Source organism: Macrotis lagotis, chromosome 2 (assembly GCF_037893015.1).
Source record: "Macrotis lagotis isolate mMagLag1 chromosome 2, bilby.v1.9.chrom.fasta, whole genome shotgun sequence".
Taxonomy (NCBI): Eukaryota; Metazoa; Chordata; class Mammalia; order Peramelemorphia; family Peramelidae; genus Macrotis; species Macrotis lagotis.
The window spans coordinates 19,361,315-19,388,707 of NC_133659.1; the positions used below are offsets into that span (position 1 = coordinate 19,361,315).

The 27,393-nt window shown below is 38.5% G+C and overlaps 1 protein-coding gene across 6 annotated transcripts in view; it reads right to left on the minus strand.

Annotated features, from left to right (window-relative positions):
• FGGY (FGGY carbohydrate kinase domain containing) overlaps positions 1-27,393 on the minus strand; it is a 529,413-nt gene that overhangs the window by 489,705 nt on the left and 12,315 nt on the right. For 4 of the 6 annotated variants that reach the window (XM_074221308.1, XM_074221306.1, XM_074221309.1 and 1 more), the window contains exons 2-4: positions 20,130-20,341; positions 16,520-16,631; positions 1,949-2,100 (exon numbers count right to left, since the gene is read on the minus strand). In XM_074221308.1, coding sequence (XP_074077409.1) covers positions 1,949-2,100; positions 16,520-16,631; positions 20,130-20,330 — 465 coding nt within the window. In that variant the 5' untranslated portion in view covers positions 20,331-20,341. Of the gene's footprint in view, positions 1-1,948; positions 2,101-16,519; positions 16,632-20,129; positions 20,342-25,017; positions 25,781-27,393 lie in introns of those variants that run through there. The other 2 variants (XM_074221307.1, XM_074221311.1) reach the window with 2 other exon arrangements.

The following is a 27,393-nucleotide window of genomic DNA, read 5'->3' on the forward strand; positions in this document are numbered from 1 at the left end:
CCTAAAGGTCCCTATATATGGGCTAGCACAAGGGTCGAATGGATACACCAAAAATCATAATACAACATGTGGCAAGTACAGGAAAATACAGTTAAAATACTGTCCAGGTCCTGGGGGGCAGGGGGGAAACTTTTAATGCATCTGGGGAAAGCAAGGGATATTGCCTGAAGAGATCAGTTGAGTTGAGTAGGAAGTCAGCAGGCAGAAGATCCTTATTTATAAGATTCAGAGGAAATCTGGATCCTATTAAGTTCACATATTAATTTCAGGGAAGCTACAAATCTCCTTTGAGGATCATATACAATGAGGACATGTTTAGCATCTTATTCAATTATGGAGATCCTGGGAAAATGTTGACATAAGGATGTAACAGGGAGGGTTTGAGATAATTAGAACATATTTAGACAAGAGCTTTGACAATTTACAAAGTTCTCTCCTTCCATCTCATGAGGCAGACAGTACAAATATTTTGTCAGGGTGGGGAACTTCCTCCACCTAAACTGATAGCAGACCATTTTTAACTGTAGCACAAAAATCATAGGGGGTTGTTTGAGACCCAGTGAGGTTAAGGGTCCCATAGCTTCTGAGTGGCAGAGGTAGGATTAGAATCCAGGTACACTTGACTTCAACCCCCACATTTAATCTGTAGACTACAATCTCTGAACTGGAAAGTCAGTAAGTTAGCAAGGTGACTTATAGATGATCATTTGTTACCCCTGGTAAATCAGAAGAACCTTAAAGCCAGGGACCATGTCCTGTGCTTCTGTGTACTGGGGAGAAAAGAGAAGGGAGAAGGGATGAAAATAGAGGGAAGGGAGGGGGAGATGATCTTCCCTGGGAACTTGACTGTTAATAGACACCTTTAAGATTGCAGGGTCTTAGATGAAGGAGAGCCCCAGTCAATCTAGAGATCAGCTAGGGGACCCAGTCTTGACTTGGGAAGACACTAGACCTTGTACAAGTTAGTATATGGCCAAGTGACTAGATATTGAGACACTCTGGATGCTAGAGTTTAATGAAGTCACATTTCTCATCCCAAATAACTGAAGACTCAATACAGAATTATTTTTTTAAGTTGAGAGAGACTTTAAATATGATCTTATTGCAGCTTACATTTATATAATAAAACCTTAGAAGCTGCAAATGCTTTATGGACATTACAAGTATGTTATCTCATCAAAATCTTATACAAGTAATTAGAATCACCATTTTATAGGCAAGTTTCTGAGAGGGCAAGTGACTTGTCTATGGTCATACAACTATAAAGTGTTAGGGACAGGACTTGAACCTGGGTCCTTTCCAGTTTCAAATCTATCTAGTTTATATCCAATTGTCTCAACCCTTCCCTTATAAATGCCCCCTCTCTTCTCTTCCACTCCACCGACACACAGATTTTTCAGAAGAGGAAATTGAGGGGTTGAGTGATATAATAACTTGCATAGTAAACATGGGCAAAGCTGAGATTAAAATCCAAGCCCTTTGGACACCAGAGTTCCTCCCAGTGCACCAAGTTGTGGTGTTGTCTTCTTTTTTTCCCTTGGGCTGATGGAGTCATTGAAATCCCAATCCTTTATAGCTGGGACATGAATCACACCAGGCACTGATCATCAGTTCTCTAGACCACCTAGGGATGTCCAAGGCTGTTGGGCTTCTCAAGGACTAAACTTTTCTCATTCATCCATCTCTAATGGAATCCATTAAACTAGCATCCCTTGCTGTACACTTCACAAAAAAAAAGGATTCCATGGAAATTTTTTAAAAGCTACCAGAAAATGTTCTGATTTAAGAATACCAAATCATGTCAGACTCAGAAACTTGAATTCAAATGAGATGAGGCAGGGGGAAGGATTTTGAGGTTCACAAAGGCAAAGCTTTGACTTGCAATACAAAGTGAGCTAGGTTTGATTGGGCCCCTCTCTTATCTCAAACTCCCATTCTGGGTACTTACCTCCTTTAGCCAGAGAAGTTTAGGAGGCTGCATCTCCACAGACATCACCCCACCGACAAAGTTCAGGACTCGGTGTCTGCTTCTGTTTATTCTTTCTACTTGACTGGCTGCCCGGTGGTCCATCCACATGATGATATTTCTATTAGCGTTCCCTGATATAGTAAGAGAGACAGAGATCATGAGAGACAGAGAGAAAAGGGAGGAGGAAGAAATGATAGAGACAGAGAGATAGAGACAGAAAGACAGAGGAAGATGGAGACAGACAGACAAAAAGACAGAGACTGACAGAGGAACAGAGAGCAACAAACAGAGACAGAGATATAGATACAGAGTCAGAGAGAGACAGAGACAGAGAGAAAGACAGAGACAGAGAGACAGTGAGAGAAAAGAGAGAGACAGAGACACAGAGAGGCAGAGGCAGACAGAGACAGAGAGAGAGACAGAAATCAATAAAGTGACAGAGATAAAGACAGAGAGAGACAGAGACAGAAAGGCAGAGGCAGAAAGAGATAGAAGCACAGTGACTGATAAAAAGAGATAAAAAGAGGCAAATATAGACAGAAATATAGGCACACATAGACAAAGAAGAGACAAAAAAAACTGAGAGATAAAAAATATAGAAGGAAAAGTTCAGTGAAGAGAGAAGACAAGAAATAGAGCAAGAGATCCAGAGTCCTAGTTCAAGCAAGAATTTGAGCACCTGTGTTTAATCAACCAATTAACAGGCATTTAGGCCCCCACCCCCTCACCTGGCAGACATCTACTGAGTTTAGGGGAGATAGGCCAAAAACCCCTCAAAAATCAAATCCATTAGTCCTTGACTCCAAGGAGTTCACCCTTTAATCGGGGAGAATGCCTGTATAGAAATTGGTAGTTAAACTATAAATGGAGAGTGGATTGAAGTTTCCCTCAGATAAAAGGCAGAAGGAGCTGTGGGGACCTGCAGTGGTCTCCTAAAGAAAGACTAAGTTTGATTTGAGTCTTCAAGGGACCCAGGAAAACTAAGCATCTGAGATTAAGAAGGAGAATGAACATTCCCAACAATGGAGTCTGTCAGGTTAAAGGCATTTAGGTGGTAAATGGGGATCATTGTGGATGAGGAAGAGCAAATGTGACCATTTGTGACCATGAAGAGTGTGGAGAGAGACAGTAGTAGTGTCAATCATGACAGGGCCACCAACCTGTAGGATCCCAGTATGCAACAACTTGACTTAGCTTCAAAATGTAATATTATCTACGTTTCACTGCTTTTTAATTTATTTTATCAAAGATTTGTCAATTATATTTGCATATGGTGTGGGGCAGCATACCCACCAAGGATGGTTTAATACCTCAAGAATACAACACGACACTGGAAATCCTAGACAATATTCAAGGTAGTGAGGATCCAAAGATGAAAAACAATATAGTAATTATCCTCAATGAATATAGGTTCTACTAAAACAGTAAGGACATATACTCAAGCAGGTAGATTGGCTGAAGGGAAGGCAAAAATCTGAGGATTTCAGGTTAAGAGGATTCTGAAGAGGGAGGGATCACCTTCAGTTGGTAGGAAGAGGGAGGGCTTTATTAGGAGAGGCACAACTGTGTTAGGACCTGAAGGATCTCAATAGATAGTAATGTAGAAAGAGTGCATGCAACTCATGTGAGATGGCCTCAATGACCACTCCAGGGTGGGATAATCCTGTTTGAAATCGGCAGTGTATGGGGCAGTTGTTTGCTTGTTATCTTCCCCATTAGAGGGAGCTCCTGGAAAACAAGGACTGGTTTTTGCCTCTTTGCATTCCTGGACATCACAGGGCCTGTTAAATAAATGCTTCTTGGTTGATTTTTTGCTCAGTTGATGGAGAAAATATATTTCATGACATTGAACTACTAAAGTGAGTTGAACACACAATGTGAGGGCTTATGAAGACCAAACTTAGGAGTTTGGATTTCTGCTTGAGACAGGAAGGAGCCTCCATTTCTCAGAGTTCACCAAGAATGTGATTATCTCCTTTGAGGTTTCATTCAGCTTAAAGACCTTCAGGAAGTGGCAGTGCAGAAAGAAATCCCCTAACAGTCAAGGCAGCCCAGTCAACTTTTGGAAAGCTCTGGTGATTAAGAACATTTTCCTAATGGCAAACCTATATGGCCCTCTACACCCCCCATCTCATTGCTCCTCGTTCCACCCTTGTGGCCAAGATTTCTGTTAAATCATAGTGCTTTGTCTTCTCTTCTGCCATCTAAATATTGCTAACTCCTTTTCTTCTATTTGGAGGTTTTCCTGGTCTCTTGAGACCTTCTCCAAAGACTAGGTTCCATTTGTCCTGTATATATCTTGAGCATGCATGCATCCTTGCTAGCAAAATCTCCACCACCACCCCCATTAGATGTGAGCTTCTTGAGGATAGGTTGTTTTGTCTCTCTGATTCTTAGCACAAAGCCTGGCACATGGGAAAACTTTAATAAATTCTTGTTAATTGGATAGTTTCAACCTATGATGAATCTCAAGAACTTGTAGCTTCCTGATCATCCTCCTCTCCAACTCAGGTCCTAAATTGTGGTACCCAGAATAAACACCAAATATTATAAGGAAAAATAAAATGGAACATAAATTCACTTCCCTACTATAGGGCAATCTCTCTCTCTCTCTCTCTCTCTCTCTCTCTCTCTCTCTCTCTCTCTCTCTGAATGCCAACTAAGTTTGCATTAGCTTTCTTGAATGTCAAATCCCAATGTAAGTGGGGATTGATATTTAGGCCACTAAATCCCCCATCTCTTTCTTTTCAGAAAAAAAATAACTTTTCTAGCCATCTTGTTTTGGGGTTCAAAAAAATCAACTTCACAAGTGTAAAACAACACTTCTCCAAACATCCTTGATTTGTCAGTTTTCTTCATAAGCAATCAGTTACTCAAAAGTGAGTCTTCTCAATTCCACTCCTCAAGAATTCTCACAGACATGCCCTTTCCTCCCATCCCACAGCCACCACCGAAGGTCAGGCCCTCATAATAACCCCCCCCTCCTAGGCTCCAGTATTTCCTCATCCCAATCTATCCCTCACACAGCTGCCTAATTGGCCTTCTCAAAAAGCCAGACTATAGGTTATTTCCAGCTAAAGAAACTCCAATGACTGACTCTTGCCTCCATTTGCCATTTAGGGACTTGGTCAATCTGGCTCCAACCCTCCTATTCAGTCTTGTTAGTCTTATTCCTCTTCATATACTCTTCACTTTAGTCAAACTGACATTCTTGCTCGTCTTTCCTCTCAATATTCAATCTCCTTTGCACAGGATATTGCACATTCATCATCATCATCATCATCATCGCTAACATTTATATAATTCTTTAGGGTTTGCAAAGCTTTTTAAAATATTCTCCCATTTTCTCCTCACAACAACTCCAGAAAGTTGGTGTTATTATGAGGCCCATTTTATAAATGAAGAAAACTAGCTTTTGAGAGAGATGAAGAGATTTTCTCAGTCAAACATAGAGCTAGTGTCTGAGGCTGGATTTGTACTCAGATCTTCCTTATTGTAGACCCAGAACGCCCTCCATTGTACCTTCATTCTATCTACCTTATGTCTGGAATTCCCTCCTTCCTCACTTTTGCCTTGGAATTCCTAGATTGCTTTAAACCCCAGCTCAAATATTTCTCCAAAATTATGTTTTTCCTGTTGGCTCAGCCACCAGTGCCTTCCCCACACTAAAATTACCTCATATACACTCAGAATTTATTTGATATTCATTTATTTTGTCTACCTTCCAGATAATGCAAGCTTTCTATTTTTGACTTTGAGTCCCCAGTAGCCAATAAGGTATCTGGTATCTAATAAACGTCTATTGACTAATTAATATTTCCATTGACATAATGTCTATTCAAATTCATCCTATTGAATAGGACATAACTTTTATTTTAATTTTTAAATTCTTGTAATCACAAGCCATGAAGCCTTTTGAGCAGGAATGTTATCATCAGATCCATTTATTAGCAAGAGTGGAGAGATAAGGGGAGGGGGAGACAGGGGGAGAGAGAGGGCAGAAACAGAAAGACAGACAGAGATGGAGAGATAGATAAAGAGGAAGGAAGAGAAAAGATTGAAGAAAATCAAATGGTAGGGGAAGAGGAGGGGATGGGGGAAGGGGGGAGAAATCAATTTCAGACCTATAGCTATAAATTTCCAGCTCTTTAGGAGTATATCGCCTTTCTATAGATTTATAAATGTCATTAGCAGTAAAAATAAAAGAAGGATTGAGGGTCATAAATGAATTTTATTTAAAACTCATGTCCTGCTTGAAGCATACTGCTGCCTCTCTAAACTAGCCCCAGGGAAGGCATCTCCTTAGCTAAAAACCAATTAAGATCCACCAACATTATCAAATTCAATGACTTTTAAAAAAAACACAGCTTTTCCATCCCTTCTCTCATGTGTTACTCTAGGAAAATTTGTTTTGGACAAGATGAAGGGAGAATTTAAATAATCTAGGATGTTTATATTTATCTTTTTAAATCAGGGCAAGTCAAGATACACACTCATACACTAACACACATGCTCATAAAAACTCATATACATATTCATATGTGCATGCACAACATGTAATACACATGCATGTGCATGCATACATAATCATACATATTCGTGCCTACACATGACCTGCCCCTGTGATTTGAAGAACCAAAGAATCTGAGAGTTGGCAGGGTTCTCATCATCTTCTATTCCAATCCAAGTCTGAAAATAGCCCCCACCCTAACCAACCCACTGAACAGTCCCTCAGTCACTGCTTGAGAAACTCTGAGAGAGAAGCTCTTGGATCCCCTCTCTCCTTGTTCTCTTTGGGAAATTTCTCAGCGTTGAGAGAGTTCCCCTTGGCCCCCAACCTATGTTGTCTTCCTAGCAACATCTTGTGCTCTTTCTGGTTCTGCCATTTGAAGTCAAATACACATCAATTCCTTCTTTGACAGGAGAGTCTTTCAAATATTTGAAGAAATTGATCTCAACCCCACAGAATTTTCTTTTCTCCAGGTTAAACATCCTCAATCCTCCAAATGATCTTCATATGTCATAAAGATTCTCCAGTTGGCCCTTCTCTGGGATCCTCTCTCGTTTAGTGATTTTACTGGGTAAGGGACTGTCCCCTCTACTGATGTAGGATGACTTCTGCTCTGAAAAGTAGAGTGTGAAATAATTGCCTGGGTCACTGAGGATTAAGTGAGTTACTCAGGATCACATAGTCGGTGTATAAACAAGTCATACCTGAACTCAGGTCTTTCTGATTCTGATGCCACATCTTTATCCACTGTACCGTGGATTATCAGATGCAATGCGACAACAAATTCAATTCAATCCAACAATCATTTAAGTAGCTAATAAGTTTCAGATACTGGAAAAAAGGCTAAGTAATACCTTCCCTGAAGAACCTTTCCATTGTTTGCCTTCTCTATGGCAAGGGACCAAGTCAGAATAAAGTCTCAGCACATATTTGCCAAAATTTCTACAAAATGTTTGTTGACTCAGTGGTGGTCAGTACTGACTGATGCCAATCAGTCAACAGGTATTTATTAAATTCTTACTATATGATGGGAACCATGCTAATTCCTGAGGATACATACATGCAAACATGCATATACATATATAATAAATAAATAAAACTATATTCACACAAACATAGGTATACATATACGCATACACATGGCCAATCTATTCATGCATGTCCCAACCATCTATTAAGTCCATAGGCACTTTCTTGGTACCAGAGATACCAAAATAAACGAAACTAACCCCTGCCCTTAAGAAACTTCCATTCTAGTTGATGGAAACATCACATATATCGAGTGGCTAGATTTGAGTTCAGGACTGTCTGACTCCCGCTCTCCTCCTTTTTGAACTAGCACATTTCTGCCTCTCAAACCTTGAAGAAAATGCCAGCTCCAAATGGTAAAATAATCAGTTATGAGTTGCTTTTACTTTATTTTATTATTGCATTTTCCACTCTTTGCAAGATAAGCCATAGAGAAACATCTGGAGCCCATCAGGGCTCAGCTCAGTGAAAGAAATGTTGAGAAAGGAAGATTAAAACACTTTTTCTATCTCCTTGAACAATCTCTATCTTGGACAGACCTAGACTATTCTAAGAAGGGCATATTTCACCCCAAGAGTCAAAGACCTTCTTATGCAGCTACTCCTTCCTAAGAAGAACAAGCACTAAGAGGGTGAGGAAATCTGTTACCCTAGAGAAAAATGAGAAGAAAGGAACTGGATAAGGGGGAATGGGGGGAGGGAAGGAGGGAATGGGTGATAGAAGAGAAGGAAGATCAAAGGAGAGGGTACTCAGATACAACACACTTTTGGACAGGGCCAGGGTGAAAGGAGAGAGAGAATAGAATAAATGAGGGTAGGGAGGTATAGAGTGGAGGGAAACACAGCTAGTAATGGCAACTGTGGGAAAAATATTGAAGCAACTTCTCTGGTGGATTTATGATAATGAAAGCAACTCACCCCAGAGACAGAGCCATTGGAATCTGAACACAGACTGAAATATGTTTTCTTCTCTCTCTCTATTCTTGAGGTTTCTCATCTTCTTGGGTGGGGGGGGGGGTTTATGTTTACTCTTATAACACATTCAATTTCTATCAATGTATAGCATGGAAACAATGAAGGGACTATCACACAGCCTTCTGGGGGGGGAAGGGAAGGGAAAGGGGGGGAATTGTAAAATTCAAAACCTTACAAAAATGATAGGTAGATACTACTATTATATATAATGTGAAAACAAATAAAATCTTAATTTTTAAAAATAAATAATTAATTAGTTAATGAAAAGAAGAACAAGCCCAAGTCAGAACTCTTATCTGAGTTATTCTTCCCTGATCTCTGTGATGAAGGAAAGGTATGGAAAGAATGCCTAGTCAGTTGGCAGTAATCAATAAAAATTTAAAAAGAAACAGGGTTGAAAATGGCAATTAAGCCAAGAATTCTGCCCCTCACATCCTTGACTACCCTTTCAGCTAAAACCAGTGCCCAGGGCTTCCTCCAAAAAGCTATAGAAAAAACCCAGGATGAAGGAAAGGATGTTGAACCTAGAACTAAAGAGTCAAAAATTGAATTTCATTCCTGCCATGAACTAGCTGTATGAACTTAATTAAGCAAGTCAGTGAATATTTCTAAGCTTCAATGTTTTATGATTAAATGAGAATTGTAATAAGCACAATAGATATTTCATGGAGCAATGAATTAATGCATAATAATTAATGGATCAATGAATAAAGAATAATCTGAATATATATGTACATATGTGTATATGTATTACAAATATAAATATACATATACAGGTATCTATATCTATCTATAGATATATTGATTGGTATACTTCTCTATATACCTATCTGTATATATATGTAATATATAAATGAACTCATAGTTATATATGTTTATATGATTATTTATATCTATATTTATTTATCTTTAGCTTTATTTCCATCTCCATGTCCATCTCTCATTTCCTAGGTCTTCTATTCTATGGTCAATACAAAATGAAACCTCTTTTTACAGAGTAGATTTGTTCTATTAATATTATGTATAGATGGAAGTTTGAAAAATCAACACAGACTATTTTGATTTAGGACAAAGTAGGTTTCTAGAAATTGACAGTGGCAAAATAAGAAAACATAAATAAGACATAAAAATGAAACTAACTATTCTGTTTTATATATATTAGCAAAACTCACTATTTACAGAATGGGTTTTTAACCTGGCTTCTCTGAATTTGCTTTTTAAAAATATTTTAATAACCATATAGAAATATAATTGATTTCCTTTGAAATCTCATGCATTTTATTTTATGCATTTAAAAACAATTATTTGGACCCAACAGGCTTCTCTAGACTGCCCAAGGGGAATGTGTCACTGAAACAGTTAAAAACTCCTGATTTACCGGAACTCTACAATAAATCTTCTAATAATCTGAAAAATCCATTTCATAGATGATAACTTACATATTTACTAAGAAGTATGGGTAAAGAAAAAATCAAGAAATGGGTTTCAATCTTACTTCTGATTGATGCCAGCCATGTGACCCAGAGCATGTCAATTAGTACCACCAATCAACTGAGAACATCAATTACAAAACAGCTGCTGACCCTAATTGGAAAAGGAAGTTCCCACAAGTGGAGTTCCTGTAGCAAGGAAACCAGAGGTCTTATTCCAATTTTCCCACCCAAAAACATGATGATGAGATGCAGAGAAATCCCCAATTTAGCAAGGCATTGTCCTCACCCTCCTGGATTTTGCTACAAAGGTTTTGATAACTGCATTTCCATATGATGGATTTTCTTTGTAATTTTATTTTATGGTTTTAGAAATGTGTTAGAAATGAAGAACCCCTACTTTTAAAAAAAGGCTAAGAATAAAACTGAGGTTCTTTATTCATTTTCTGTTATAATTTTCTAATTTCTTTGGGAAAAACATGCATATTAATTATTTCTACTTACTACCCATAGACTGGAACTGTAGGTAGAAATGAGAACAACAATAGAGATTGTATCAGGAATTTCATTAGTATGGAATTCAAATGTGGAATTAGTGTATCAATTCAAGTCAGCATCTCCTATCCAGTGGGGAGTCTTAAAGAATTATCTTCGGTATTGAGTGTTCAGATGATTACTCCAGCATTACAGATTCAGCTAAAGAGTCCCTTGAACCCCAATCTTTCTAGCTTGAAGGCTATATATCTCTCCATGATACAACACTCCAAACAAAGGACTGGGAGATTTAAAAAGTAATTAATGATTGGTGTAATTAAATTAGATATTTCCTAAAAGCAAACAAGGGATCATAGTGTCAAGGTCATGTCTAGAATTGGGGTAATAGTTCTGTTCCTATTTCTTTACTTTCATATAATTGCACAATTAAAAAGTAGCTCATGAAGATACATCTCTCCAGAAGCATAGTCATTAAGACCCTGTTTCTTCTTATTCTTCTACTTTCTCTCATTCTTTTCTTTGGAAGCCATTTGATCATCTGCCCCACCTTCTCTACATCTTCTTGATGCTAAAACTTGCCCTTTCTACACCATGATGGACAGATAGCAGTTCTTCAGCAGGGAGCAGAGGAACTCAGACTTGGGAACAGAAGGTTGAGGAAGACTCAGATTGGAGCACCATCTAGCACTCCATTATACATCATCACTAATATTTATCTAGTACTCAAAAATTACAAAACACTTTACAAATATTTAGTCTTCATGACTCTGGGAGAAAGGTGCTGTTTTTATCCCCATTTTACAAATGAAGAAACTGAGGTCATGGGGATCAAATGACTTGTTCATGATCATATTGTTTTTGAGGTCAAACAATCAGAACAACTAGTATCTCTATAGCACTGTAAACACTGCAAAGTATGTTATATGAGAAATCAGATTTGATCTTCTCCATAATTCTGTGAGGAAGATGCTAGAATTATCCCCATTTTACAAATGAGGAAACCAAGGACAAGAGAAGTTAATGACTTGTCTAGAGTAGCAAAGCTAGTAAATGTGTCTGAGGTAAGCTTTGAACTCATATTTTACTGATTCTAAGTCCAGCCTTGCACACCACCTACCTGACTTCACAATATCATCTTCATGATCATGTCCTTCGACAGTCAATTGAAAGAACTCTGTCTAGGTAGCTTGGAGTAGAAGGTACAAAGAGAGCATGAAAGGTCACATTTAAAAGAAGAATTCATTTTGTTTTATTTTGTTCTCCCTCCCACCACAAACTAGGGTGGAAGTTGTAGGTTATCAGCCTTGAAACCAAGAAAAACTTTCAAAGCATGAGAACTGTCCCAAAGTAGAATGGGGCACTTTGAGAGGTTGTCAACTCCTCATCTTTGGGGGGGGGGGGGTCTTCGAGCACAGACTAGATGGCCACTTACGTATATTATAGTGGAGATTCTCCGTATGTGTGTTGGGCTAGATGGCTAGTAAGGTCCAGTCCAACTCTGAAAGTCTGTGGTTTTCTGCATGATGAATTGGGCAGAAGGTGGCAGTGGGAAGCATCCCAAAAAGGCCACAGGGCCATGCACGTGGAAACAATCAGCGCTAATAGAGTACACAGAGAGACTAAAAGAAGGACTCCCTAAAAAAATCAACTCCTAATTCTAACACAGGTTAATATGTTTCAGATCAAATCTGCCTTTAATTTAATCCTGCTGAAAGGCACCATGCCTGGGGCAGGGCCCTGACCTAAAGCTGGATGCATGTAATGCTTGGATGCATTTTAACCTTTGGGGTTGAATAAAGTTATTTCATCACTTATAATGAAGCTTTCGACCTCTTGAGCCTCTTAATGGAGGGTCTGTGCACAGGAGGCCATTCTGCACACAAAGATGAAGAGAACCTATCTAGGGAGCATAAGCTTGACCAACACAAAGCTGCTTTTGCCACCTAGTGTACCTTGTTATTGACTTTTTCACCTATCTCAATGGATATGCACTCATCATCATACAGTGCCAGGGATAGGAGGGAATTTTTTACTTTTTTTTTTTACTTTTATACAGTGCAGAAATTCCTTCTACCTTATGCTTCCATTTAGGATTTATTAATAAGCTGAAGAGTATCCCGAAAGAGCAAGAAGTGTGCCGATGGGCTACAAGTACATGCCTAATGAGAAAAAAAATTAGAAAAGTCTAGGGATGTTTAGTCCAGAAAAGAAAAACCTTAGGGGAAGACGTGAGAGCTAGCTCTTTTTAAGTATTTCAAGTTTTGTCATGTTGAAAGAGGATTTAGACTTGTTTTCTTCTTGGCTGTAGAAGGCAGAACAAGTAATAATGGACAAAATGCATAAAGACCTAATTTAGACTTGATATTTAAAAAAAAAAACTCTTAATCATTACAACCACCCAAAACTGAATGGATTGACTTGGTTTCTTTACCCTGGAGGTTTCAACAAGGTGATATAGCAGATAGAGCACTGAGCCTAAAGTCAGGAAGACTTGTATTCAAATCTAGCCTCAGACATTTCCTAGCTGTATGACCCTGAGACCAAGTCATTTAACCTTGTTTACCTCCATTTCCTCATCTATAAAAATGAATTGGAAAAGGAAATGGTAAACCACTCTAGTATCTTTATTACGAAAACCCCAAATGGTCATGAAGAGTCAGATACAACTGAAATGACTCAACAACTTCAAATAAAAACCAAATGGCTTTTAGATGGGAAGTTGGAGAAGGGAGTTTTATTCAGCTTTGGGTCAAACTCACCGACCTTTGAGGTCCCTTCCAACTCAGAAATACAACAATGTCAACAATTTGATTCTTTGGAGATGGCAGAGCACCATGATCCTAAGACATAGCCACTTAGCCTCTGCTAAGTGAGAATATCTCCAGTGATGAACTCAATACTAAACAATGCTTTGGGTTCCAATATTACATAGCTCTAGCTGTTTGAAGGTTATTTCTTTGATTGAGCCAAAATAGGCTTCTTTCCTAATTTCTAGTTGTGAGGGGCTATCGATTCTGTCTCTTAAGGCAAGAAGATTAAGCCTGGTCCCGCAATGACAGGGCAACATTACATGGCCATGCATACAATGAAGATTCCTAAAAGTGGTTATCCAAGATAACTGTTTCTGAAAAGTCTTATTGACAGAGCTACGTACAATACCAGTATATGAGCAGAAGGTGGGCCTGAAGTTTCACTGGGTAGAGGGGCTGGCACACAGCAAATAATAAATATATTGTTTTATGAATAATAATAAGAAAACAAATAATAAATAGCAAGAATGAAATAAATAGATGGTGATGGTGAAGAGAAATAAAAAAATAAATAAGAGCAAATATGATCATAAATAATAAATAAATCCATGCTCAATAAATCCTTTTTCATTCATTCAGATTCATAGGATTCTCCATTTCTTCATTTCATGAGTCTTGATAGCCTCTAAGGTCCCTTCTAATTCTAAGACCTTCTGACATGAGAGTTTGATCTGGAACTCAGAATTGGTTGAATGTTGCCCACTAATCTCCAAAATGACATCGCTGTTAGAATCCAGTTATAGTGCATCTGACTGGTGCTGATCAGACAAATATGAGCTTGGAAGTCTCTATTCCAGGTCAAATACAAATATTCCAGATGAATATTTAGAGTGGATTTTCTAAATTTGCATAACTCATTTTTTGAGGTACTACAATTCTGCTTTGCTCATGGAGTACAACACCTTCTTTGATGGGAATACACTATGCTGGGCAATCCTGGGCCAGTGTCACCCAATGTCACAAAAGCAATTCCAAAGTCCACTAAGAATCATACAATAGATGTTTTTCCAGGAACAGAGACCTGATCTTCTTCTTTTCCTATGACATTCTGCCCCAAGGAAAATTCTTTTGAACATTCTTCTCATAGAACACAAATTGATTCTTGTAGAACACAAAAATCAGCAGCCAGGCCTCTTAACTTTTCTTTCATGAGGCCCCATCTGGAAAACTATGATCAGTTCAAATACAAAATCCTGTTTTTCTTTTGAAGTCTTTCACACCCTGGCTTTCCCTATATTTCCAGTCTTAATACCTCTACATACTTTGCAATATAGTAATCTTGGTCTTTTTACTGTTCCTTAAACAAAATATTCCATCTCCCAACTCCATTTCTTTTTCCTGGATGCCCCCCTTGGCTGGTGTGTTCTCTCTCCTTCCCTCCTTCTCTTATAACCTTTGGATTTCTTCAAGAACCAACTCAAATCCCACTTTCTATAGGAGGCCTGTCCTGGTTCCTTTCCTTCCCCAACTCCCACTAGTGACTTTCACTGATATTCTTTTCCATCATGGGAGACACTGGCACGGGACCACCCATCATGGTGTGCTCTAATCAGTGTGCTTTATGAAGAAGGCAGAATTGAAGTAGCTCAAGGGTACATAAACACAGAGAATCCACACCAGGTATTACCACAAACTATTTGTGCCCAATCTGTGGTAGAGCATTTTGAGCTTGTATTGGACTGATTAGCCACAGTTGGACACATTGTCATTTGTCTCAAACATAATGATGTCATTTTGGTCTTCTTTGACAACAACAGACAAGGACCACCTAACCAACCAACTTTTCCATCATCTCAAGTGTGTGTGTGTGTGTGTGTGTGTGTGTATATCTCCTTTGTGTATATTTTTTGCTTGTCTCTCCATTAGAATGCTAGCTTCTTAAAGATAAGAACTATTTTTTTCTTTTCTTTTTATTTCCAATTTTTATTTGTATTGTATTTCCAGTCTCAGACAGGTAAAAGATGCATTTTGACTGACCACATTCTAGGTTTCATATTATTAGAAAGACAATGATGAAGATGAAGTGTCCAGAAAAGTGCAAACAATATGTGGGGGCCAAAAAGGTTCAAGACATAAAGGGATCAGAAGATGGAACTAGGAGTTATTAAACTAGAGAAGAGAAGAACTGGAGGTGAAGGAAGTAATGTCTGCTTTAATGTTTTAAGGGCTATCCCGTGGAAGAGAGGGGAGATATATTGATGGATCTAGAATGAAGAACAAGGACCAATAGATTCAAGAGGAAATGGGGAGGTTTGAGGACTAAGTCAAGAAAAACTTCCTAACAATTAGACTCAACTATAAAGGGAATTTGCTACTTCATCAACTAGGGCATTCCACATCATTGGAGGTATTCAAGTAGAGGCCAGATGACCCTATGGAAAGAATTTCTCTTCAGGTACAAGTGGTAATCGATGAACCCTGAAGTTCCTTCCAACTCTAACGAGTCATTTCTAGCTTTGTGAATGTTATAAATAATGTAGATCCCCAGACCAGACCCAGAATCTATTTAATCCATAATAAACCACTTGCAGGTCCTTATTATAGTTCTTTTCCTTTACTCCTGGACCTTGACATCTTACCTGCCACTGAAACCTTAGGACCACTGGGTTTTTCTATCCACCTAGCAACTGATCCTTCTAAAGGTACTATCTCTCCCAATTAGTGAGAGAGAGTTCCTGCAAAATAAAGACTGATTGATTTTTCTGTTTTCATCTCCATCCCTTGGCACTGTCCTTGATACTCAGCCCATAATAAATTCTTTTTCATTAATTAATTCATTTCTCATCTGTCCATGCTCACTAAACAAACACACAATAGACAAACACATAGCCCATTTTCTGTTTAACAAATTTCTACTCATCCTTCAAAATTCATCTCAAATATTGTTTCTTTTTGAAGCCTTCCATGATATCCCAACCAGAAAACTTTCCTTTATGATCCAAATTAAATTTTTTACATTCACAGATGTTCATTGATCTATCTCCTGATTGCTATAAGATATGTAATGTTTAGATAAGATACAAACCATGCTCCTCATGGAGGAAGTAAGAAGATAGACTATATACACAAATAATCCAACAATGTAATGCTAAAAATTATACAGAATAGATACTCAAGCATGTTGAAAACAAAATACTAATACAGGTCTAAAGGTAAATGGACCTGACCACTCATAGTATGTGGGAGAAGGGTGGGGGGGTAGATGGAATTAAGGATTATATATTTTAGCATCAATATATTTGGGATGCCCTATGGTGGGACTACAAAAATGGAGAAATGGATAGTGTTCATTTCTTTTTTACCTTCCTCATTTACGGGCAATGGCTGAAACTGCTTATCCAAGACAACCAGCGAGCATGTGGCATCAAAACCAAGTCCGCGAATCTGAGTAGCATCTATTCCTTGTACCACTTTCTGTAAAAAGAAAAGTATACAACTCAATCATATAAGCCTACACACATGAAATCTGCTTAAGAATCTTTGGGAACTTCCTGCTTTTCTCAGATAAAATATAAAACTTCTACTCCAAAATGTCAAGTTCTTAAAAATGAAGCTGTAATTCTTCCTTTCTAGACTGATGCCAAGTTACTTTCCTACAAATATCCTATATCGTGGTCAGCATGGGCTACTTTGTGTTCTTCAAAATTGATTTTCTATGACTATAACACATTGGTAATGCTTTATCAATAAATCAAAGAGCACAATGCACCCACTATCTATGAGCTTGCCCTCAAGGAACTTCCATTCTATTAGGGGAAAGAAGATATGTATAAGTGAGCCTGTAGATGAAATACAACACAAATAAAAAGAGAAATAAATTTTGATAGGGAGAATCAGGAAAAGGGTCATTGTAGTTGAAACTCAACTGAGTTTTTAAGAAAGTTGGAGATTCTAAGAGGCAGAAGGGAGGAGGAAATACATTCTAGTCATTGAGAACAGCCTGGGAAAAGATGCAGAGATCATAGATATGTTTGAGGAACAACAAAGGGGAGTAATATATAGCAAGTATATAATAGCAAGCTAATACATGGCAATATATTTCTTCACAATAGTGCAATGCTTCAGAGCATAAAATTGGTACTTAATGCATGCTTGTTAACTGAGTGATTGATTTTTTGTCACTTAGTTACTGCCTTTATAGTATCTCCCATTCCTTTATTTATTTGTTTATGTCTGTGAGCAAGCAATATTCTGCTGAACAATTACTGAAACAATGAGATGAAGGAAGAAAATACAAACTTTTATTAAATGCCCACTTATCTGCTAGGCATATGAAAGCTGGTAGGCACCAGGTCTGAAGTCAAGAAGACTCATCTTCCTGAGTTCAAATCTTATGTGACCCCGGACAAGTCATCAAACACACTTTTCCTAACTTCTTCATCTATCAAATTGGAGCAGTAAATAGCAAACCATTCCAGAAAATCTCAAATGGGGTCATTAAGAGTCAGACTAAAAAACATTAAAAAATAATTACTGAAGAACCAAAAACCCCTAAATATTCAATAATGGATATCTTAATGAATAAGAAATGATGCACTAGGATACAGATAAATCCTTTTAGATAGCATAAATAGAAATTTTAAAAATCCTAGAAAGATTTATTTGATCTACTCCAGTTTTTAGCACAGTCTAAAACATAGTTAAGTGCTAAACAAATATTTATTGAAAGAGTGAGTGAAGACATATATACCAACCATACTGACCAGAAGTACCAATTGTCCATGACTGTGAGAGATCCAATATGTACCCAAATGGTATCCCCCTGAATTTTTTAAAAGCCCAGGAAGATTATTCATCAATCAAATAAGCATATGTGAAATGCCAATTATATACAAGCTACTGTGCTGGGTGATGGGTAATCCTTGATATCAAGAATTTATATTTGATCAGAGAATAGATCAGACTAAAGAATTTATACCCATTAACTCCTCAATCCCATTCCCGAGTATATATTCCAAGAAGTCTAAGAAAAGAAAACAATCACACACATACACAAACATATATATATATATATATATATTATATATAAAATGCACATACCCATACAAAGATATATGTATATATGTTTATATATGCATATATGTGAATAAACTTCTTAGTAAGTTTCTGAGGTTGGGTTTCAACTCAGCTTTCCCTGACTTCCAAGGCTCTATCCACTGGGCTACCTAGCTGCCCTAGATTTTTTGGTAGTTCTTTATAATGATAAATAATGATGCTCTTTATATTTCTAAAAGTCATCCCACTTTTTTATGATAACATATATTTAAACAGATATCTTGTTTATCATATACCAGAAAGTATACAGACCCAAAGACTTGGAGCATACCTTGGAGACCATGTCTTCTAACCTAGACCTCAGTCAGAATTCCCTTTCAAATGTTCGAAATAACTCATTATGCATCTTTTATTTGTAGCCCTTTACTGAAAGGCAGCTCATGACCTCCCATGGCAGCCTTTATTGAACTCTCATCATTTACAACATTTCTTTTTCTTTACAGCACATCTAAGTCTGTCTCCCCTTTCTTACCTCCACTTGAATTCTCCAGTATAGACTAGATGACACCTGCTCAGATATGTGGCCAAGAGAATCCATGAATTGAATAGAGCTTGTACAGGATGACTTGATCAGTCCCTTTTACCTTTGAGATATTATGATTCATGAATAAATGGAGAAAATTCAGGGAAATAGGGAACAGACCCACCCTAGTCAAATAGAGACAAAGGAAAACCAGACCAATGGAGATTAAAGCCTAAGCTTGAGCCCCATTCTTATCTAGACTATATTGGATGTTTTCTATTTGCTCCCCTGTGTCTCTTTTGATGAATAGTCAATGATGACTGGTAGAACTATTAGAAAGCAAACAAGTAATAAGTTGGTCATCACTTGGAGATGATAAAAAATTAGCCATTAAAACCAAGCTATACTTAGACTATTTTAAAGTAGTTTCCATCAGGGAATTACATTTCTCCTTGACAATTTCCTTAATGGCAAAAAAGGTTATGTGCTAAAAGAACAGTAGAGACCCTAGGGCAAAGAAGAGACGATTCACACCAAAAAGAATGGAAAATTAAACAGGCAGAAGAGAGGATGAGATCTCTCCGTTATTGCACTCCATTGTCTCTCCCCAGTTCCTCAACCCCTTCGATTCTTCTCTGGGTGTTCCCTGCTGCACAGAGCTCATTAATGTTTGAGAAGACTGATCAATAATGACAGAACGGCAAATTGTCCATCTGCAAATTATCAAGCATCTCATGAATATTTAAAGGGCCAAATTCAAGAACAGAGAGAAGAGAGAAACCAGTACTTAAAAAATAGAGTCCTTAAAGAAAAATAGAGGACAAAGGAAGTTCTTTACCCTAGCCTTTGTAGGTTAGCAAAATGGACCAAAGAAAGATCACACAAAACCCTGAAAAAGGGATGAAAGGGCATGAGTACCATGGACAGTGCTACATTTGGAGTTGTAGGACCTGAGTTCAAATTGTGTACTGTTATCGTCACCCATCACCTGCATGACACTGGGAAAGTCAATTATACTCCCTCAGTCTCAGTTTCCCTATCTGCAAAATGAAGCCTCTACAATCTTCTCCAACTCTAAATCTATGGTCCTATGAGCCCACAAGTGTTTATTTCCCTCCCTATCCAAAGAGTAAGAATTCAACTCAATCTGGTGTCAACATTAAAGAAATAGATAGAAAATATCATCCATAGAAAGATGAGAAATAGACCCTGTTAATATCTGGAAGTTCACCTAGGTAGGAAGTAGCAAATCAAATGCCCAAGCTGCTGCCCTCTGCCTCCAAGCCTAGTACTCACTCTCCTGCATCCCAAAGGCTCTCAAGGTCATACCTCACCTGAACAAAGGCAGCTTATTTATCCTTTCCAACAAAAAGACCTTCAAGTCTCATCCCTACCTTTGAGACAATACAACACGCAGCCCAGATGTCATCAGAGGATTGCTCATGATGGTCTGCTTGAGGTTCCCATTGTTGGATGGGGTGTTCTGCATAAGCAGCAAGGGTGCCCTGCTGGCTGACCAAAGCTGCCCGAGCACTGCCCGTTCCTACATCAATGCCCACGTAGTAATTCATCTGCTTCAGACTTCCACTGGTCATAACGTAAGAATCTGTTATAAGAAATGACATGATACATTTAGAGAGTCAAGTGCAGTTGAGAGGACAGTGCTCCCCTCATTGATTATATCCCCAATGCATAGCACAGGACCTGATATGTAATTGATGCTTAATAAATGACTGCTGATTGGTTGACCTTGAGGTCTAAAATTGACTTAAGTAGGAAGTAACCAATAGGGATTCGAGCCAGATCCAGCACACTACATGAGCACCTGAGAGGACCTCTGCTCATTCCACACCTGAACAATCCCAACCCCAGACTCTTCCAAAAGAAACATATTGATTTGTCATCAAGGCAGTCAAATTATACTGAAAATAATTCATCAACAGTCAAACCAAGCTGATGATCACTAGATGGAAGAGGAGATAGAAAGAGGAACTTGGGGTAAAGACTCCTGAGTTCATATTGAGCATCAGACACTTCTAAGCTTTGTGATCCTGAGCAAGTCACTTCCCCTCTATTTTATCTCAGTTTCCTCATCTGTAAAATGGGGATAATAAAAGGATTGCTGTGAGGCTTAAATGAGATAATCATTGTCAAGTGACTAACACATAAATAGAACTATACAGACATTAGCTATTATTAGGAAGACAGGTTTGAGTCCTGCCTGGTACACTTACTACTCTGTGATACTAAGCAAATCACTTTACTTCCCTAGAGTCTCCATTTCTTCATATGTAAAATGAAGATAACAATAATTTCCATTTCACAGTGTAATTATGAGCATCAACTGAGATAACATATAAAAAGCTTTGCAAACCTTAAAGCACTGTATAAATCCTAGTTTGTTGCTTTTTATTGTTGTTGCTGTTTTCTTTTTTCTCATCATAGCTTTTGGATTTGCTGCCTGAGCAGCTATGGCTTCACACATGATTTGATTATTTTTTTTCGAAAGAAGTTTAGGGTCATTAAAAGCATTTTGCAACTTCCCAAAGGCATCCCAGCTCATTCCCCACTTTTCAACTAAGCAGCCAATATATTGTCAATTTGTACTGTCCATTCAGGATGGACAAGCCAATGAAAAGCTAAATCTGTTGCATTTAACCCCAAGGGAGCTCTTCATTTGAAAAATAACCATTTAAAGACTATATCCTATAGATAGGAGTAGCACCTTCTCCAAGAAAGGCCAACATCATTTTCACTGGTTTTTCCATAATTTTCAACACTTTTCTAAGATGCTGTTCACAAATTCTCATTATATCATCTGCAGAAGACTTCTGGGTTGCTACTGGCTTCTACACCTGACACCTGAACATTCTCCCCATCAAGGGCATACAAGAAAGCCTTTGGAAATCTGGTTCAGGTTACAAGTATAACAATAAGTGCCAGAGAACTGGGAAAGAACCCAAAAAGAAGGCAGTGAGAAAGAAAGGACCAGAGGCCTGACAGCCAGGGATTGTTCTCTTCCAGAGCCTTCATGAATTGCAAGGATCATGGGAGGTAGTACATTCAAGGCTTTCTTGGCATCTCAGACTGGTCTACTTCCCTCCCTCTGTCTGGCTGTTTCTCTGTCTGCCTGTCTCTCTTTCTCTCTTTTATATTTCTCTGTGTCTCCATCTCTGAGTATCTCTTGTAAGATAAATGTACAGTTGGTAGAAGTTTCAGCCAATCTTCCACCTCCAGATGTGCTGTTCAAATCACAGTGCACCAAAGATAGTCAGAAATCCCCCAATTCACATTAGAGCTCCAGTATAACCATTGTACCGGACTATTGCTTATGACGACAAACCAAATACCAAAAATGAGAAGTTTTCTCATCTAAATTTGCACAAGGGGGTGCTAAGAGAAGGTTGGGAATATTGGTCAGCAGATGTGTGACAGCTGCTCGTGAGACATGGCAAAGACAGCTCAGCTAAGTTGATTCTCCCTCAAGAATTTCCCCTCTTTTCTCTTTTTAGCTTTGAGAGAGAGAAGTGAGGCAGGCATGAGAGATGAAAGGGAAAGCAAAGGAAGGTTCATTTCAGAATGTTTGCTCCTTTAATATCAACTTTAGCCAGCTTCTAAGGAAGAACAGGGATTCTAGTTACTCACTCCTCTTCAACTCTTCAAGGTAATTTGGGAGAATTAGCGCCCCCCCACCGTCTCTTAGCTTTCTCCAAAATGCAGTTCCAGTGGCACTGCCTACCTTTTCCAGTTCTTCAATTACTGTCACTTTCTCCATCCTGAAATTCTTTTTCTTTAAATCTTCTATTGTTGAACTGCTGTGCACATGGTTTCCCCACCTTTTTTTGCCTTTTTATTCTAGCACTCTGCTTTGCACATGATAGTGTTTTAACAAATGTGTATTGAACTAAATTGAGTAAAAACATATAACAAACATGGATGTACAACTCTCAGCCTGGTTGAGATTTTTGGTCCCTATCTGTCCCATTCATACATGCATACACACACACACACACACACACACACACACAGACATATTTTGGCATTGCCCTCTGACTTAGCTAAAGTGGAGGTTTATGGAAATGATCCCTCTCTCTCACACACAGTCTGGGATGCTCTAGTGATTCAGTCATCCACTGCCTTCTTTAGCCGTGCCTCTGAGCTTCTTCCAAAGCCTTTTCTTTTCTAAAACAACAATCCTGATTTCAGGTTCTTTTTGTTTCTCTCTCCCCAATCAAACTCATCACCATTTCCAAAACTCACTTTCCATCAATTCCTCTGTTTTTATTCATGCTATGGAATCAAGACAGATTTGATATCTTTGCTATCATCTACCATTTCCAGATGGCCCACAGCCAAAGCCAGCCTAGTCACATAACAATAACATTGCAAATGGTACAACATGGATGTAATAGACCTTTTGAAAATCTCAGCTACACACAAAGACATTTATTGTCATCATTCTTTGCAGACATTTTCCCCCTCTGATAGGTTAATCGTTTCTAAGCCTCTAATATCTCTTCTTTCTAAAGTTACCAAAAAAGAATTAAAGAAAACATTTAAGTGCTAATTATGTGTGGCAATAAAAGTACAATACACAAGATAGTCCTTGCCCTCAAGGTACTTGGATTCTAAAAGGAGAAAACAACATATCTCATGGAGTTTAATTAGACCTTGGAAGTCATAAGGATGATGAGGAGAATGTTAAGGAAGTACATATGATTGACATATCACTTCTAACTCACCTTCCAGTTCTCTGAGTAATACATCTTACCTAAATCTTTCAGAGACATCACATAATAAAAAATAATTCCTAAGTGAAACAAGGAGAAATGAAACAACCCTATTTTGATTTCTCCACACCTTAAGCCCATAAGCAAAGACATGCTGGCCCCAAGGTTGTCGAAGGGGCAGGATCCTTGAAACCTGAGCTTTGCCTCTTGCAAAAACATTGCCAGGTGCTGGGAGGTTTACTCATGAATCCCCTGACATGTCGTCTGGCTCTAGAAGAGAACCCCTCATCTCTGGGTTTGAAAGACTGTTCCCTGGGACGGCAAAGCCACAGAACTCACAGACATTCAAAAAGAAGACAGTTCCCAAATGGGAGACATCACACTCTCTTGTTTCTTGCCAACCTCCACCTGGGAAGTGAAAGCCCCATCCTTCAGCCACATCCTTCCTGATAATTCCCTCCCTCCTCCCTGTTCTTCACTGGTCATGAAAGTTTCCTTTAACTCTTAAGCAATTGTGAAACTTCTGTGGAAACTAAAAAGAGCATCAAATCCCAGACAGGGAGGAAGTGGTGGCTTGGGGATGTGCTTCAAGCAGGCAGGCTGGCAGTCAATCAGCAAGCATTTATTACTTGAAGCTCTATGTTGGACCCTGGAAACACATACAGGCCAAAACAAACCTTGTCCTCAAGGAGCCTGCACCCTAATGGCAAACAGCTACTTGCCAACCAGAGATACACAGAACAAATGGGAGGTCAAAAGGAGAAGGAAGGCATTAGCTTTCAACAGGGATCAGGATAGGCTTCTCACAGGTGAAGCATTTGAGCCAAGATTTGAAGGAAGCTGAAAGGGGAAACTGAAGGAAGCAAGGACTAAAAGATGGGGAGAATGAGAGAATCTAAGCTCCATCTTAACTGAATGTCCCCCAAACCCACCACTGGAACCTGCCAAATTTATTGGCATGAGTGTGAAAGAATTCATAACCAACCAGGTCCCCTCTTCATGTTCCCATGAAGAAATAGAGCTCCCTTTAGGAAACTTGTTGAGGATCAAAGAGCTGCTATGTATGATCAATTTTTATATGGTTCATTAATTGTCTGTATAAATATTGTTAGAAATGCACCCATGGGAGCAGCTAGATGGTGCAGTGGATAGAGTACCAGTCTCAAGTCAGAAGGACCTTAGTTCAAATTCAACCCAAGACACTTAATAATTACCTAACAGTGTGACTTTGGGCAAGTCACTTGACTCCATTACCTTGAAAAAAAAAAAGAAAGAAAAATACACTCACAGTCTGCACTGCAGACTTCTTATCTGGTTCTTCAAAAATAGGCTATCTGTGGGAAAGAAGGAAGGAAGGAAGGAAGGAAGGAAGGGAGGGAGGAAGGAGGGAAGAGAGAAGAAGGAAGTCATGGTAGACAAATTATTCAAGAAAAGGAACAAACCCTATCCTGAAAATGGGGTATTAGGAGGTTGGGATTTTTTAAAAAAGAATGATTGAGTAGCAGGAAATTGGTTTACTAAAACCACCATTATCTAACCTGGATCAACTTACCTTCCTTCCCTTCCTGATTCTTAAATGTTGGTCCTCTTGAATGCCTAAGCTAGAGAAGGCTTTTAAAGTCGGGGATCACTAGTTGGTTGGCTCTGGAATTTTTCTCTACTCTGGGACAAATCTGGTTGGAAAACATTCTGATTGTGGAAAGAGCAGGCCTGGACAAGGACCAACCCATGTTCCTCTAAACTTTAACCTTTGGAACTCAACGAACTGCCCATTCAAAGTACACATGGAGGAAGTCCACTCAGCCTTGGTATGAACAGACAAGAACTAAATGACAAAGACAGAAAGTGGAGGAAGAGACCTGGTGGCTGCCTAAGGATTGTTGCTGTTTCAGAGCAGAATAAATAGAATGCTCTGGGAAGAGGGGCACTCTGACTCCTCCTCCCTTTGCAGAAACCTCCCTTGGTTTCAAGCAGAGGCTGCATGTCCATGGGTGGAGAGGCAAGAGTTGGAATTCAGGGAGGGCCTCTGAGGTCTCTTCTTATAGTGGGTGGAACCCTAGATCTCAAATCAGGAAAACTTCAATTCAATCCAACCTCAAACACTGAGCTGTGTGACCCATTGCAAGTCACTTGCCTACTGAGAGCCTCAGTTTTCTGAAATAGAGATAATAATGGCATTGATCACAAGGAATCATTGGAAGAATAAAATGAGATAATATTTGTCCATTGTAGGTTATTTAATAAATGCCAACTATCATTATCATTATTATTAGTATGAACCAAATGCTGAGAGAGGAGTCAGATTTGTTGCAATCCAAAGAGAAGAATTCTAAGAGGGGAGGAAATAACTGACTCAAGCTTCACCTTCTAACTCAGTCTTTCCTAATTCCCATTCCCAGTCACCTCCCTCCCTAGTAACTATTGTGAATTTATCTAGGTACATGGTGACTCCTCCATTAAAACAGAAGCTTTTGGAGGACAAGGATTTTGGGTTCTCAGTGTCTGGATTAGCTCTTGTCTCATGGATGAATGGATGGATTCTAGGTTCAACGTTCTCTCCCCAACACAGCCAGGTAAAAGATAAAGGATATTCATATTAAAGTACAGATCAAACCCGACAACCTTAAAGGTCTCTTCAACTCTGAGGTTCCAAATGCCTTTCTATGAGATGTTGCCTCCTCCATAAACCTCCTTTGGCAAATGGAAATGGTAAACCATTTCAGTATCTTTGCTAAGAAAACCTCAAACGAAGTCATAAAAAGTTGAATTCAGCTGAAAGAATGGAATAACAAGCAAGGGGGAAAATCCCTCCTTTTCAGTTGTGATCCTTAAGACCTAAGTCTTCTCTGAACTCTCACTGCACTTCTTCTCAGGATCATATCATTTGGGACTCAATCTTTTTGCCTTTAGAAATAACTGATGAGATTTTAGCTTCATCTACTGCAATAGATTACAAACTTCTTAAATGGAGAAAAAATGTGGCATAAGGAAGGATCATCCTGAGAGTTTGCATTCTATTGGGGAAGAAAACATGTAAAAATATTAATTTATTACAAAATACAAAGTAATTTGGCATCAGAATCTGGGAGGGGGAAGAGAGGGAGGATCACAGGATCAGAGATTCAGAGCTGGAAGGCCCTAAACATCCCTTAAAACCCTTTAAAAAAAGGTCATATCTATGAGTCAATGTTGAGTTAGGCTTCAAAGAGAAAAAGGAATTCCAAGAAGTAGTGGAAAAGAGGGTGAGGATTCCAGGCATAATTAAAGGGCTTTCATCTCCCACTTCAATTAATGTAATCACCAGGTGTTACAAAGTGATGTGAGGTAGCCTGTGAAAGGCATGAAGACAAGGATAGAACAATGATGATAGTAATAAATCCATCAGCAAATACTTCTTAAGTATTTGCTATATAGCAGGCATTACATGGACAATGACACAATTCTTATTTTCAATATATTTACATTCTGATAGGGGAGACAAGAAATGCCTGTGTATATTTATATACCTGTATTTATGAGTAAATAGGATAAATAAAAACCAATACAAATTTGTTCAATTCAAGATAGATTGAGAAGAAGGGTCTTAAAATTAGGGCAGAATCTGGAAAGGATTCTAAGTCAGTTTCCACAGCACTTTGTCATGTATAGAAATGAGCCAAGACGGGGAATCTTCCTTCTCTCCTCCTTTGTAACATAGGGTGAACTTGTAAGATTGCTCCTCATGCTAGCATTTGATGTATTGATCATTATTTCATGATGTAGCAAAGGAAGGCATAAATGATATTATTTAAGGCCCAGAAATGGAGTTGAGTTTAGGAAATGAATACTTAGCATCACTTTATCTAAAGAAAGGAGAGCTCCTGGTATGAGGGACAGATTTTCTATGGAGAATCTATAGGAGAACTTAAACATGAGTTATAAAGAAAAA